The 16,881-nt window shown below is 44.2% G+C and overlaps 1 protein-coding gene across 2 annotated transcripts in view; it reads left to right on the forward strand.

Annotated features, from left to right (window-relative positions):
• Positions 1-16,881, forward strand: part of ADCY8 (adenylate cyclase 8) — a 217,516-nt gene that overhangs the window by 98,191 nt on the left and 102,444 nt on the right. For both annotated transcript variants that reach the window (XM_075920134.2, XM_075920135.2), the window contains exon 5: positions 13,158-13,285. In XM_075920134.2, the coding sequence (XP_075776249.1) occupies positions 13,158-13,285 (128 nt within the window). The remainder of the gene's footprint in view (positions 1-13,157; positions 13,286-16,881) is intronic.

Consider the following 16,881-nt stretch of genomic DNA (forward strand, 5'->3'; position numbering starts at 1 on the left):
TCAGGGATGGTACTTGGTCCTGCTGTGAAGGTAGGGGACTGGACCCTTGACCTTTCAAGGTCTGTTCTAGGAGATAGGCAATTTCCATTAATAAAGCTTCTGATATCTGCTGAGGGATATCAAAAATAGCCACTGCTGTAGGTCAGAAGTTAACAAAGCCCTGGAAGGTTAAACAACTTGCCCAATGTCACATGAAGCTGTGACAGTGCAGAGTCATAGTCTAAGTTTTTCAGCTTCTGGGTCGACATCTACACACCTATTGGGAAAGCCAAAGTGACCTGCACAGGTGCTTGGAACTATTCTGATCTGAGCTAGGGGACCAGAGGGAAAGAGCATGAGCAGTGTGCCCAATCTGTTCTGCCTTCTATAGCCAAGTGGGCAGGAAGAGCAGGACAGAAAAGAGGGAGAAGATAAGCTGCACTCACAGTTCATTTTTCAGATCAGGGGACAGCCAGTATTCCTTCCTAAGGCAGCCCCATTGGGTGCCTGCACTTCACACAGGGCTGAGTCTAAAAGATTCTCTGGGCAGCAGGGGTCTTCTTTGAGTTGAGAGTTTGTATAGTGTCAGGATTCGACTACTAGTTGTAGCTTCTCAGACCAGTCTCTCCATGAGGCTTAATGTCCTTCAGATATCCACAGATTATCCTGTTCTGCAAGAGTCACCTCAGAGCCAACCTCTAGATAATTAGCTCTTTCAGTTTAAATTAGATCAAGAACTCTAATATCATTCTTGTTGCTTGTTCTCTGAACTCCCTCACATTGTCAATTTTCTTGACAGTGAGTTGGCCAGTATTGAATTCTCGGTACAGGCAGTCTCCGAGTTATGCGGATCCGACTTACGTCGGATCCGCAGTTACGAACGGGGCCGTTCCTCTCCCTGGTATCCAGCAGACCAGGGAGAGGAAGCAAAGCGGCGGAACACGTGGGCAGCGGACAGGGCTGTCCGCTGCCCACGCGCTCCGAGGCTTGGCTCTGCTTTGCCCCCCCCTTCCCCCTGGTCTGCAGACCAGGGTGAGGGGAGGGCAAAGCAGAGCCAAGCCGCGGAGCGCGCTGCCAGCTGCTAGCCCAGACGCGTCTGGGCTGTCAGCTGACCACACGCTCCGCGGCTTGGCTCTGCTTGGCTCTGCTTTGCCCCCCCCCTCCCCCTGGTCTGTAGACCAGGGGGAGGGGGGGGGGGGCAAAGCAGAGCCAAGCCGCAGAGCGCGCGATCAGCTGACAGCCCAGACGCGTCTTAGCTCTGCTTTGCTCCCCGTCCCCCTGATCTGCAGACCAGGGGACGGGGGGGCAAAGCAGAGCAAAGCCGCGGAGCACGCGGGCAGCAGGACAGCCACGGCGCATCTGGGCTGTCCCGCTGCCCCCGTGCTCCATGGCTTTGCTCCGGACACCTGTGGTACAGCAGCTGGGGCGCTGCCAGTTGGTCCCGTAGCGCCACTCTGGGCGCTACTGGACCAACCGGGCAGCACCCCAGCTGTTCTGCCCCAGGCGTCCTGATTCAGCCACTGCTGGTCAGATTCAGCAGCGGCTGAATCAGGACGCCTGGGGCAGAGCAGCTTGGGTGCTGCTGGGTTGGTCCAGTAGCGCCGAGGAGCGGCGGCGCTACTGGAGCAACCCAGCAGCACCCCAGCTGCTCTGCCCCAGGCGTCCCCAAGTCAGCCGCTGCTGAAACTGACCAGTGGCTGACTACAGGAAGCCCCTGCCCCGGGCTTCCTGGAATCAGCCTCTGATCAGTTTCAGCAGCAGCTGACTTGGGGATGCCTGGGGTTCTTAAGTTGAATCTGTATGTAAGTCAGAACTGGCGTCCAGATTCAGCCGCTGTTGAAACTGATCAGTTTCAGCAGCGGCTGAATCTGGACGCCAGTTCCGACTTACATACAGATTCAACTTAAGAACAAACCTACAGTCCCTATCTTGTACGTAACCCGGGGACTGCCTGTATTTTTGCATCAGCATTGTCAGGAGAAGGGTTGTTGTCTCTCTACTTTATAGCATGAAGTTCTGCCCATCCAATTCCATAAAATTCGCTTCACATCTGTCTGAGAGCTGACTTCATATAATGGGGGTCCAGACTCAGCTATATATTTGTCAGTCATGATCTCAGTGTGGATTAAGGTAAACCAAAAACTCACATTGACTTCCATGGTCTTTTGAGATAGGACTGTCCAAAAACAACTAAGTGAGGAAGAGCACAAGCCCCTTTGATTTTCAGTGAGATCTGCACCTAAGTCACTGGAGCACTTTTGAATATCCCAATCTGTAGTAGGCCGTAGATAAGATGCAACCACATCTCAGAGGGGTAGCCATGTTAGTCTGTATCTGCAAAAACAACAAGGAGTCCTGTGGCTCCTTGGAGACTAACAGAGGTATTACGGCATAAACGTTTGTGGGTAAAACCTAGTTCAGCAAACTGGACAGTCTGTATGTCAAAGGATTAATGGACATAAATCAGATATTCAAAATGGTAACATATAGAAACCTGTAAGGGAACATTTTAACCTGCCTGGGCACTCATTAATGTGCTTAAAAGTAGCCATTCTTCTACAAAGGAATTTCACAAGCCTACAACAGAGAAAGAGTGCAGAATTGATCTTCATAGGCAAATTTGACTCTGTCTCCCTTGGCCTGAACAAAGATTTAAACTGGTTAACACCTTATAACACCAGCTTTCCTTACATTCAACACCCTATTGACATGAAAAGCTAAGTATGGAACACATCCATCCCATTCAACCTCATTAGCACTGGAACAGCAATTGACAGGTATTTTTTTCTCCTTCTCCCTTCTTATTCTGAGGGTCCCCCTTTTTTTCCTCCATTTTAGATCATCTCATCTGAAAAAGTGGGTTTTGCTCACAAACGCTCATGATACTATATATATATATATATACATATATTTGTTAATCTCTAAGGTGCCACAGGACTACTCATTTTTAAAATAGACAACATTGTTCAAACAACTTGCAATACACTCTATGGTCAGATTGGCTTAACAATGACTTTTCCTCGTGTGAAAAGGTCTTTGACAGAAAGGTTTAGATAACGTTAAGGTTTTTGATATAATTTCATATTTTTTACACCCTATATGTGCATATTTACACATCAATAATATACACTTATAATGCTGTGTCAAATAGCAGCCAAATCTGCTGAATCTCTTATGAACTTAAAGGCATAAAGCTGATCATATAAAAAAGGAAGTTACAGCTGCTCCCCGAGTTATGAACACCTCCACGTACGACCATCCGCACTTATGACCAAAGCGGATGTAAATGCGGATCCGAGTTACTAACGGAGATCCGCACTTATGAACAGCGCAGTCACCATGTAATTCTATGGGATCCAAGTTACGAACACTTTGGCTACCTCTACACTGGCATGATTTTCCGAAAATGCTTTTAACGGAAAAGTTTTCTGTTAAAAGCATTTTTGGAAAAATCACGTCTAGATTGGCAGGATGCTTTTTTGCAAAAGCACTTTTTGCGGAAAAGCGTCCGTGGCCAATCTAGATGCAGTTTTCCGCAAAAAAGCCCCGATTGCCATTTTCGCGATCGGGGCTTTTTTGCAGAAAACAGTACTGTGCTGTTTACACTGGCCCTCTTGCGCAAATGATTTGCACAAGAGGGCTTTTGCCCGAATGGGAGCAACACAGTATTTCCACAAGAACACTGACGATCTTACATGAGATTGTCAGTGTTCTTGTGGAAATTCAAGTAGCTAGTATAGACAGCTGGCAAGTTTTTCCGCAAAATCAACTGATTTTGTGGAAAAACTTGCCAGTCTAGACACAGCCTTTGAGTTACAGACCAAGTGTTGGTCCGTAACTTGTTCATAACTTGGGGAGCGGCTGTACTTCATAATTTAATAGGTTTCTGGTTAGCTTGGCTAAGTAGCTATGTCTGCAGGCCCATCAATGGTGGGAGAGGAAGGGGACCACTTCTCTGAGGCCCAGAGATTCAAAAGGGCCTGGGGCTCCCAGCCACCACTGCTGCTACTGCAACAGTGGCAGCAGGAGCCCTGGTCCCTTTAAATTGCCACTGGATCCTCACACAGTGTGTTCAGGGCAGCACTGAGGTCTGGCGTGGGAATGTGGCATGTTCTGGGAGGCTGTGAGAGTTGGCTGGCTGGGGGAAGGGTGCAGCACAACACAGTCCCAGTGGCACTGACGGCTGGCTGTCACCAGTGGCTTGTCAATACAGGCGAACTAGGCGGTCATCTAGGGCACCAAGATAAACAGCCATTGAGGGTTTTGGAGGTGGGGGCGCCGATTGTGCGCCGATCGCATATTTTGCCTAGGACGCCAGTTGCTGGCAGCTCGTCTAGGGCTGCTCCTGGCTGTAATCAGCCCCGTCCCTTCCAGCAATGTAGAGTCAATACCTCCTAACCTTGCCCTGGGGCCCAGCAAATCTGTTGCACCTCCTGTCTGTCTGTTAGTCAGTCTGATTCTACTGTACAGAACACAGAAGCAGCATCTGCTATTTGACATTTTTGAAAGACATAGGCCTCTGATATGCCAAGAATTCTGGTCTATATGACTATTATTAACAAATTCCATATTGTCTGTGATATCACTAGAAGCTGTACTGAATTAAGAGCAGCTATCCACCCACCATTTGTTTAGAAGAAAAATATATTAACATGATATTAAATATATATATATATCATGCTATTATACACACACACACTTTTTTCTCTCCTACTCTCCAACATTTGCAAAAGATTTATAGTTATTAAAAACAGAAGGGGCAACTGAAAAGAAAGCAAACCAAATTGACATAAAACAGAGCTGAAGAAATGAGTTCTTCAAATATCAATCTACTGGTACAGAAGCTTCATTAATATTTCTGTTTTCCTCAGGCAGAAATTCCAAAGAGGGGGAAAATGATTGATTGTGTTTTGTAAGAGGTGTACAACTAAGAAAGTTCCAACTTCGACAAAGCAATATCTATATTTGCTATTTATTTTTCTCTCCATGTCTCAGAAAAGCTATTATCTGGCCCAACAGATTAAATTGCTTGCCATATGTCTCTGCCCTTTCTAGTCTGTGTTGATGCAGTTATAGGTATAAAATTTGAAAGAAAAATGACTGGATCCTCAATTGGCGGAAATGGTTGTAGTTCTGAAGGCTTCTATTACACCTGCTGGAATTCAAGTTCACAGTCATTGAGGATGAAAGATGAGTTCAAATCACAAAATTCAGATATGGATTCAGCTCTCTCCCTCTCTCTCTCTGGGTATGTCTACACTGCAAAGTTCATTCGAAATAACAGCCATTATTTCTAATTAACTTTAATAGCCTCTCTACATGAAAACCGCTATTTCAAATTAATTTCACTTAATTTGAATTTGCTAAACCTCATTCTACGAGGAGTAATAACAAATTCGAAATAGCTATTTCGAATTAAGTGCTGTGTAGACACTTAATTCGAAATAGGGGGCCTCCAGCCTTTCCCAGGGAGCCCTGGTGACCACTCTGGGCACAACCAGGAAAACTTACTCTCCTCTCCCCCAGCCCCGGAGACATTGAAGGGGTAGATCCTGGCCACAGTGCCTGTGCCAGCTCCAAGCCTGACAGCCCAGAGCCAGCAGTGGCCACCGGGACCCCTGACCCAGTGGCCCCAAACATAAGCCAGCAAGCCACTGGCAGCCAGCCCTCCACCGCTCCCCAGGAGCAATCTGCCAGCTCCCAGGAGCCTGCCAGGGCCCGGAGAAGGCGGGTGCCTTCCTGGTCCAGGATGGAGATCATCGACCTTATTCAGGTTTGGGGGGGGGATGCCCCCAACATCCCTGGTTTCTGCACTAGACAGAAGAATGTGGCTGTCTATGGCAGGATAGCTGCCAACCTGGCCACCAAAGGCCACATGTGAACCCGGGAGCAGGTTTGCATGAAAATCAAGTTGGTCCAGCGAGACCCCCAACCCTGGGCCCTGAGCTTTCCCACCCCCTTCTTCCACTTGCTTCCCCCTTCCAGCTCCCTCCTCCCAGGTTTTCCCCTCCCCTCTCTCATCCTCTCTCTTCGCCTCTCCCACCTCCTTTTCCCAGCCTCTCCAGAAGTTCATTCCCCCCCCCCAGTTTTGTTCAATAAACCCAGTTTCTATTTTTGAACATATGTGTCTTTTGTTTGACATCAGGAAGGGGGGCTAGGAAGGGGTAAGTGGAAGGACATGAGGGAGGAATGGGGCATGAGCCCCCGGTGGGGAGGACCAGGGAGGCTTTGAGGGCTCCTCGGGGCGGATGTTCTCCCGCAGTGCCTCCTGGATCCTGATAGCCCCCACGATAGACCCCCTGGATGGCAGGCTGCAGCAAGTGCAGCCTGATGGCAATGACCCCACGAGATGCACCGGCGTGCCCAGGGGCAACTCTGGCTCCTCACAGCCAAGTGCTGTGGTGTCTTGAGCGCGGGCACTCAGAGCACTCCAAGGCAGGACTGTTCTGCTGTCCCTCATCAAGGTAGACAAGAAAGCAGGGAACCCTGAGAACTGTCTGTCTGGGATGGGGGTAGGGTCCCTTTAAACACGGAGCTCAGTTAGCCTCAGGCAGCAGCCCCACACACGAAGTCCTAACCTGATGCCCTGCTGGCACTGGTTCCAGCCAGCCTTAACTTCGGTTCAGGGTCCACTCAGTGTCCACTCAGGAAAATGCTATTTCGAAATAGTTTTTGTGTATAGATGTGTTATTTCAAATTAGCTTAATTCGAATTAACTCTTTCAAATTAAGTTAATTCAAAATAGCGCTGTAGTGTAGACATACCCTCACTCTCTCTTTCTCACACTCACACACACATACACACACACACAGATTCCCATGTGTTCGGATCTTGGATTTGAGTTTGGACCCATCCCTCCTAAGAACTATGTTCCTATGAATAAGAAAAAATATAATATTATCATGAGAGATCACTAAGCATTGGTTTCATCATCATGTCAGAGTAGGTCCCCTAAGGGGAAGAGCAAGTGTCATGGCCTTCGTCTCTTCTATTTGAGATCTTATCAGTGCTCCTATGCTAATCAGGGTAGAACTTACTCCTTTACAAGAATAGGAGTTCTCCAAGAAAACCTCAGCTAAAGGGTTTGACCTTAATGAGTTAGTAATTGACATTCTTCCATTTGATCCAGTGTAATTCTTCTGGAGGGTCTATATTTCATATGCAGTGTAAACTAGAGATCCTGGGTACTCATGTTTATTAAAGGTCCCATGATACTAGCCCTACTAATCAGCTGCTATGTTTCAACCAGTGGTGGCTGCATTTTGTTCTTTGATTAATTTTTGTATATGTCACAGGTGTTGAGCCTTCTGAAATCTCTGGTTAAAAAGAACTTTTTCAATGTCATATAGACATATAAATATGTCCTGTAACATGTTGGATTAATGGTGTATCATATTGAGAGGGAAAAGTAATTGGACTGTGCTAATGTACATGTGAGTGACATTTAACTGAGCATTTCATTCACATTTCTGTAGCTAAGTAATGACAATTTTTAAAAAAGCCTTTAGTTTTTGTAACTTCTCTTTGAAGTTGTGCATTCTTAAAGGTCATTTCGGAGTATATTTTCTGACAGTGTCCAATACTTAATTACCCACTACAAAAGCTCCTTAGAACCATTTTTTCGTATAGGTGCAACATTAGAGACTATAAAAACCCTATTAGATCAGCAATGGACCTATTTTATCCATATAAAGCCCCAGTCTAGCAAACATGTATGCACATGAATCATTTTATGCACATGAATAGTTCCATAAGCCTTGTGCAGAAAATCAGACTTGATTGGAGCCAAAATTTCCATTTTGAAGAGTCACATAGAAACCTAAAGGTCATCGACTTTCAATGGGACACAGACGCTTAAAGCAACTTTTAAAAATGAGATTTCAGTTCCCAAATCACTTATGTACTTCTGAAACTGTTACTCACAATGATTGTAACAGTCCCTTTTGACCCCACAATCTATGAGTCTGCTATATGATCAATGCAATTGTAAGAGTTTAGAAACCTTTGCTTTAAAAAGATTTTCAGGGACTTTTTGTGTTCTGTGTTCACCCAGTTTCTCACTTACAGTCTAGATTGAAATAATTGTGAAAACTAAATGTTTGGTTAGTTGATAGTGAACATTTTGGGCTCCTTTGAAAAGTGGGTGGAATGACTAATTCACTGTGGCTGGAACTCTGATAAGCTGGGCTTATTTTAATAAATATGATCCGTCTTTTTATTTATTTTTTCTGAGAATTTCTGCCTGAGGAGACAAGAAATGCTAATGAAGTTTCTGTTTGTGTGTTTCAGCAGTTTGATATTTCAGCAACTCATTTCTTCAGCTGAATTTTATGCCAATTTGCTTTGCTTTCTTTCCAGTCACTGCTGGTGTTTTTAATAAGCCAAAGCATATATCATTCACATGCTACTCTGTCATAAGTAGCTCATATATTCATGGTAGGACTACAAATTCTCTTTTGCTCTGAGTTAAGGTGCTTTGGACTGGGGGAAAACATTCCGTATTAACTGCTAATGATCTCTGATAGAACTGTTATTGCGTCTCATCTAGGGCATGATCCTGCTCAATTTATTTAGGCAAAACTACATTTGACTTAAGTTGCAATTTTTCTTGAGTGAGAATGGCAGGATGAGGCCCCTAACACTATCATTCAAATCAGAGGAGAAGGTGAGCTTTGGAGAAAAGGAAATTTTCCAGTGTCTGTGAGACAGTTTGACACTAATTGGAACCAACAAAATATATTGCTAATCACAGGGGGATGAGTGATGCTAATGTGCATTTTGGAGCAATGTTGCCTGTCATTCATGTTGAAAAGGAGAATTTCTGGGGTTCCATGAGAAATATAGAATAGGAAGAGAAAATAAGGAATACAAGAGACATCATCAAAGAACAGAACAGCAACTGCTGGTTTGAAATATTGCTCTCATCCTTTTTTTTTTTTTTTTTAAAGAGCATTTGGATCATTTTGCAGCTCAATAATTTTTTTCTGCATGATGCTGGATTTCACTCTACATAAGCTTGCAGTTTTTTAATCATCTATTGCAATCAAATTTGCACCCTAAGGTTTGAATACTAAAAGGCAGGGCTGATTAGACCTCGGTGCTGTTTTCTTTGTCACAGAGAGGTGCTGGGGAGTTCCAAAAGACTTCGGTCCAGACACATTATTGTCACATACCAGAATATAACTGGAAGGATTTTTTTCCTAAAGAATAGCAAGCAATATGTAATAATAAGTGTTACTCTTTCAGAGATGCTTTTGGTATCTGGAAATGTACTATTTTTTGTTCTTTATCAGCAGGTCTGGTCTTACCATGAGGCGAACTGAGGCGGCTGCCTCAGGTGCCAGACTGTGGGGAGGGGGGAGGCGCCACTAGGACCCAGAGTGTAGAAAATTGTGTCTGCTGCTGGTGCATATGTATTCCCTATGAAGTACCATGAGAGGAGTAGAACAGGAAGAAGGCAGAATTGAGACCTTTCATAGTTTTGGCCCAAGCAAGAGGGCATTGGGGCGTCATTTGAGCTCCCCACCTCAGGTGCCAAAATGTTGTGGGCCGGCCCTGTTTGTCAGGATGGCATGTTATTAAGTGATAATTTTTGTAATTCTCACAGGTGGAAAAGAATCTATTCAAGAATGCATTGCCTTATTCTAGAGGCCTCCTTTTCAGTATGGGTGTGTCTAAACTACATGGCTCTATCAATGGAGCCATGTAGATTAGGCTGATTGGCAAAGGGAAATGAAGCCGTGACTTAAATAATCGCGGCTTCATTTAAATTTAAATGGCTGCCGCGCTGAGCCAACAAACAGCTGATCAGCTGTTTGTCGGCTCAGTGCGCGAGTCTGAACGCTCCCGCGCCGACCTGAAGGCCCTTTATCGACCTCCCCGTTATCCCTCGTAGGATGAGGTTTACCGGGGAGGTCGATAAAGGGCTTTCATGTCGGCACGGGAGCGTCCAGACTGCCCCAATCTGCCGACAAACAGCTGATCGGCAGAGCAAGGCAGCCATATAAATTTAAATGAAGCCACAATTATTTAAATCGCGGCTTCATTTCCCTTTGCCAAACAAACAAATCTACATGGCTCCGTCGACGGAGCCATGTCGTCTAGACGTACCCTATAATATTACACAATGCTTATTCTAATATGTCAGTGTAAAAACAAAATATAATGTATCCACCTGAAATCAGTAGCACTATTTGAGAAACAGTGTCTCTTATTATGAAAATGGGTCTCAGGATCTGTCCTTTAGTGAACATAAAGTGCCTAGAACCACTTACAAGGAATGTGCTACCAAAATGCAAAGGATTATGTCAGAGGATCAAGAAACTCTTTCAAGTAAAAGTTCTGGTATTGCTAATCAACTCCCATTGACATAAAATTGTTTGACGTGGAATCCCATATCTGAGCAGCATTTAACCTTTAGTATCTCTGAGTTAGGGAGGATGATGTTCCAGTCCAGTCAGAAAAGATATCCCTTCAGCCCTAATCACCAGCAGTTCAGTTGTGTGGGTGTGTCTGTGGGTACGTGCACTCACATACGGACATGTAATAGGAGGAAAGGGGCCAGCCTGTTCACCATTCAAGTCCCACTGAGGACTTCAGTGACATTTACATTGTGCATAAGCATATTCTAGCATCAACATAGGGGTGGATTTCACCTATCCTGCATGCTCAAAGGTCGGGTTGACTTCATCGAGAGCTTTAGTCCCAAGTGACACCACCCTTAGATCACTATTAGGAAAGGATGTTCTGAGCCTGTTTTGCAAGCCTTCACTCTTATTCCATACTAATGTAAATTGTAGCCTGGAGGCCCATTCAGATGTTAATAACCAATTCCAGAGGCATGGATGGCACTAGCTATTGCTCAACAAAAGTCTCTTCCAGATGTAGAACACCTTCCTTTGTGCCGCTGAATCACTGTAATTTCAATTATAGCACATTGACTCTCAACCGCAGGCCACAAACCAACAAGACACATAAGCATGTTCCTACAACTGAACATGTTCTTAAGTGCTTTGTTGTGTTGAGGTCAGTGTAAAAATGAGTTTTATTTCATCAACTGAAGTGCAGAGCCAAACTGATGAATACGTGGCTGTTTCTGGGTGCTGTTTCACTAGAAATTTATATGCCAAAGTAATGATCTAAAAACAGATAGGATGATGTTTCAGCTCATTATTATGGAGTCCAGTTATACTTTCTATATGATGAAATACTGTATTTTCTCTTGAAGTTGAAGAACATTTCTAGTTGGATAGTATGTAAATAAATACGTATCTGTGAGCAATGACATCTAGTTTATCATTTTATGTCAGAATATAGGCCTAATCCAAAGCCCATAGAAATCAATGGGAGACTCTTGACTTCAGTGTTTAATTGGATAAGGTTTGGGGAATGTCAGAAATTGTATTGGAAACAAAATCTCTCTCTCTCTCATATATATATATATATGCTTCTTGGGCTAAGACTCAAAGGTCTTCCTGTGCTATATTTTCTTACCTTGCAGACATGAATGAAGAGATAACAGAAAAAAGTCCAAACCAAAAATAAATAACAGGTCTTTAAATCTAACTATTTAAGCTTTTTTATTTTTTCACTTTAACAAAAATCCTGTAAGGAGGGGCAGAAGTGCTCAGAAACATTGCCTGTGCCGTTCATTCTGAAATTGCTTGGTGAGAAACTAAAAAACTGCTTTTTAAGATAATTAAATGTAATGGACAAAATGTGATTTCTTTGTAAGGGACAGAGGCAGAGGAGGAAAACCATGCAAGTTCTTCCTACTACAGTAAACTTCCAACAATCCGGCACTTTTAGGACCCAGGGGGTGCCGGATTATCAGATATGCCGGACTATCGGAAGGGGGAGCTATGAGAGGTCTGGGGTGGGGTGGGGAGGATGCCACCCCAGACCCCTCATAGCCCCCCCTTCCAATAGTCCGGCTCTGCCCCAGGCGTCCCCGATTCAGCTCCTACTGGTCAGTTTCAGCAACGGCTGAATCAGGGACACCTGCGGCAGAGCAGCTGGGGTGCTGCCGGGTTGGTCCGGTAGCGCCGCCCCTCGGCGCTGCGAGACCAACCTGGCAGCACACCAGCCGCTCTTGGGGACACCTGGGACAGAGCAGCTTGGGTGCTGCCGGGTTGGTCCTGCAGTGCCGAGGTGCAGAGCTACGGGACCAATCCGGCAGCACCCCAGCTGCTCTGTCCCCGACTTCCCCCATTCAGCTGCTGGTCAGTTTCAGCACTAGCTGAATCAGGAAAGCCGGGAGCAGAGCAGCTCCAATTGTCCGGCTGCCTGGAGCACTTCCGGGTTCCCGATGGTGCCGGACCATCAGGAGTGCCGGGGCGTTGGATGCCGGACCAATGGAGTTTTACTATACATTGATTATTCCCTGTTTCCCAATATTCCATAATTTCCTGGACAGGGAATGTATCATTCCTCTCTGTGGGCCCACTGGAGTCAGTGGAAAGACATGCTATGGCAATGATGGGCAATATCTGGCCCACAGACTGGATGTGATTTGCCAGGGTTTGCCTCGAAGGCTGCCATGACTGTATTTACCTGCGCCTCTGCAGATACAGGCACTTGCAGCTCCCATTGGCTGTGGAACACCATTCCCAGCCAATGGGAGCTGCAGGAAGCTGTAGGAAACTGTGTTCCTGTGTGCACTGCTTCTCACAGCTCCCATTGGCTTGAAATGGTGATCCACAGCCAACAGGAGCCGCAAGCGCCCATACATGCATGGGCACAGGTAAATAAAGCAGCAGCAGCCCAACAGAGGCTAGCCCTGGCGAACCGCCTCTGTCTTATTGCCTACCTCTGCACTATGGTGTAGGTCAATCCCTGGATATTTCTGTGGCTCCTTAAATATGAGACTCTTATTAATCGATTGTGCTGCTTCTGAGACCTTTGCCTAGCTTCTAATCCAATCTTTCTAAGAATTTTACCCACCTGCAATAAGAACTTCACACACACACACAAAATTCTGGAAATATAAAGGCATTAATTTTTAAAATCAGAACAAATCACGAAAGTATAAGTTACACATATATACACACACACACAGAGTATAGCTAGAAACTGCATTTACATTTCCTTCCAGTGTTTTTTCACTGCTACCTTCATGCCTGTGTTGCAAATACCAACCCTTTTCTACATATCTTTCTGTTTTTATACATTTAATTTAGGAACATCATTGCCTTAGAATTAAGATCCTGGGGGACTGTTACTACTGTGTTTCTGGACTCCCGGAACCTCGCCAAGACCACGCACACTGTTGCGTTGAAATGGGACTTAGCATGATCAAAACGATCAGGTAATTCTTTCCTTTGTTGTCTTATTTTGTTGATGCTACTGTCCTGTGATCTGTTATTGAAGCATTTTTATTGCTAGACAGAGTAAATCTTCAAATATCTTGATGGTGCATTGGCTTCAGAGATGGATTATAGATTTACTGGAGCATGAAAGAGAATGTTTTGATCTGTAAAGCAACACCAGGTCCACATTCAGAGACATTGAATACCTTTTAGAATAATACTCTGATTTAGAACCTATACTGCAATGTCTATAGCGATAAGAAGAAGAAGGGGGAGGGAGAAGACAACGGCCTCAGTATTTCCTAAGATTGGAATTTAGCAGTTATTCACTTTCATTGTGGTATTTTTTAAATTGAGGTTGCTTAGGATAAAATGAGTCTGGCTCATTTTCTATAATCTCGTTGACAATCAAAGATCAGTAAATCTGCAGCTATGGCAATGGCATTCTCTGAATAATAGCTCAGAGAGAAACATATAAATGATGTAAGATTTGCCAGCCTAACAGGCTTTGCTTATTAAATTAAGGTGGCTTCAATCCCATAGGAGGTAAAAAAGTTCATTTTAAACTTGAACCCCCAGTATGTAGATAACTGGGTTCAGAAGCAATTCAGTCCCTCTGGAGGACCTAAAGAAGTATATTGAGGAAGCCCCCCAACATATATTAATAATTAATAGAAGGACGCTTGAAATGCCTGCTTTCTTTGTGCCTAGAGACGTATGTATTTCCCCATAGCCATATTCAAACATATATGGCTATGTCTACACTGGCGGCTTCTTGCGCAAGAACAGCTGTTCTTATGCAAAAGCTTGCCGGGTGTCTACACTGCACGCACATTCTTGCACAAGTAAATTTACAGTCTAGCATCGGAAAACAGGGCTTCTTCCGGAAGAGTTATTTCTCTCCCCACAAGGAATAAGCCCTCTTGTGCAAGAGGGTAGTATAGACAGGCAACATACATTTATTGCGCAAGAAACCCCTATGGTTAAAATGGCCATCACAGATTTCTTGCACAAGAGAGCATCCACACTCCCATAGACGCTGTTGCACAAAAGCACATCTCTTGCGCAAAAGCACATGCCAGTGTGGACGCACTCTTGTGGAAGACTTTTTGCGCAAGGACTCTTCCACAAAACAGTTCTTGCGCAAGAAGCTGCCAGTGTAGATGTAGGCATAGTGTTTGCTTGCACCCTGTTTACCAAGTGATCCAGATCACTCTCTAACAGTTAATTATCCTCTTCATTGTGTACCACTCCCACAGCTGATCTCTAGTTATTGTCGTAATATACGGTTTATCATAGTTTTAATAAGTTTAATAATAGTTAAATTCAACTGGAGTTGTGAGTAAGTTCCTGAGGCACTTTTGACCATCCCAGCCAATGTAAATGATGCAGACTCCTTTAAAGGCTCCTTTAAAGATCCCAGCCTGAATCTCTGTTTCTCAGTTCCTTACTTGTACATGGGGGAAATGATCATTCTTCCTTTCTTCCACCCATGTTTCTGTCTTGTGTATTTAGATGATAAATTATCTTACTATGTATTTGTACAGTGCACTGTAGGATCTTGATATCTCTGGGGCCTTCTGGGAGCTATAGGCAGCAGCATCCAAGCAAACAATATTTTACATGTTTGAGAGACAGCCTAGCATTATCTACAAAAATATGTCATTTGAACTGAAATGGCTCTCATGGCTAGAATGGAAAAAACCTTGCGTGCTCTGAAAGCTTTTGAACTGACCCATACAGAGCTTATTGTTGGCAGGATGAGTCTGAACTAAATCCTGCCAGTGGTTACATTTTGGGATGTCTTTTCTTTTCCTGGGTGCTTCACAAAAGAAATATCCTTTTGTGCATTAAATATTTGGAGGACTTCACAGGAGACTTAGATCAGAGACACATTTAGGCCAGTTAGCTCAATTCAAGGCTTTCTTGAATGATGGGAAATATTTATGGGGAAATTCCAGTAACCAAAATAAGAATGCTTGGCAATGCTGTTTGTGTAGTTCTAGCTTCCACTATATGCCATGAAGCTCTATGAATATACCTGAGTTTAACAGAAGAGGAGGAGGACAGAGCTGCTAAGGGCCTATCAAGAACATAACCTACTTTCTCTGCATCCCTTTTTTCAATTTTATGTCGTATCCTCCAGATTATTATAATACAAAAAAATTAGAACAATAATAGTAGGGCCCAATAAGAATGGGAAATCCTTGTTCCATGAACTGTGCAAACACACTTTGAAAGAACTTCAGAACCTGTCCCAACAATCTGAACAGACAAAACAGAGAAGGGGGTAGAGGAAATGGATGGAATACCCCCAAGCAGAGTAAGCAGTGTGATGGCCAGAAAATACCATGTTCTGTATTATCTGGGCAAGGGTTAGTAGGCGTGCTTTGTAGTGAGGGGTTAACTCTGTGGGTGGGGTTAAGATAGGAGGGATTGGATAACAGAAAATGAAGGCAGGAAGGTGCAGGGGATAGGTCTGGGAGATGAGGAAGGAAGCTGGAGTGGGAGTACAGAAGGCAAAGAGAATGAGGCTGAGTTGAGGAAACCCTAAGAGTGGCATGTGAAAGGGGAGTAGAGAAAACATCCAATTAGCTCAAGACCTGGAATGTCCAGCATGAAGAAAGCGATGTGATGATGGCCAGACTGACACTGGAATACTGCATCCTCATCTGCAGTCCTCATTTTTAAAAGGATGTTGGAAAAACTGAAAAGGATGCACAGAAGAGCCATGAAAGTGATTTGAGGGCTCAGAAAAAATGCCTCGCAGTGAAAAAAGGAGAATGACATAACAAGAACCAATGACAGGAAGCTGAAGCCAGAAAAATTCAAATGAGAAGGAAGGCACAAATATTTAATAGGGAGGTTGATGAACTATTGGAACAAACTTCCAAGGGAAGTGGTGGATTCTTCATCTCTTGTTGCCTTCAAATAATGACTGGATGACTTTCTGGAAGACATGCTTTGGCCAAACACAAGCTATTGTCCTCAATACAGACCTAAGCGAGTGAAGTTTAATGGCCTGTGATAGACAGGATAGTATATCCTAGATGGCCTCTTCTGGCCTTAATCTCCATAGATACCATAGGTGGCCAACACTCATGCAGAGCTAACTTTTGTGATGCTCAGGTGTCTTGAGTTTCTCCAGTCCTGACACTAATTCTTCTCTGGAATTTTCTTCTTCATTAGGAGAAGAGAGGTTGGGAGGTCATGTGAATTCTAGTGACATCAGACGGACATGGGGTTTCCCCGCACATTAGTGGAAATCCAATCAAAACTTACCAATACACTTACGTGGAAGGTCAAGGAGTCTTAGATAACCACCCACAAAAGTAACAGCTGAAAAAAATATTTATTAGGACAGGAAAAGTAGTCTTGCTACACAACTGAAACTCAACTCTGGAAACAGTTTGCCTTCATTATAAATCAGCCTATCTATGTGTAGTCTCTAATAGTAGTAACATTAATTCAAGGGGAAAAAACCATGCTACTATGCATGAACTCATTACCAGACCTGCCAAGTTTCCTGCTGTTTTCCAAGAATTTCTACAGATAGGGGTGTTATTTATATCAGCTCTAAAGTTACATCTACACT

The sequence above is a fragment of the Pelodiscus sinensis genome, chromosome 2, assembly GCF_052426305.1.
Source record: "Pelodiscus sinensis isolate ZL-2025 chromosome 2, ASM5242630v1, whole genome shotgun sequence".
In the NCBI taxonomy this organism is placed as follows: Eukaryota; Metazoa; Chordata; order Testudines; family Trionychidae; genus Pelodiscus; species Pelodiscus sinensis.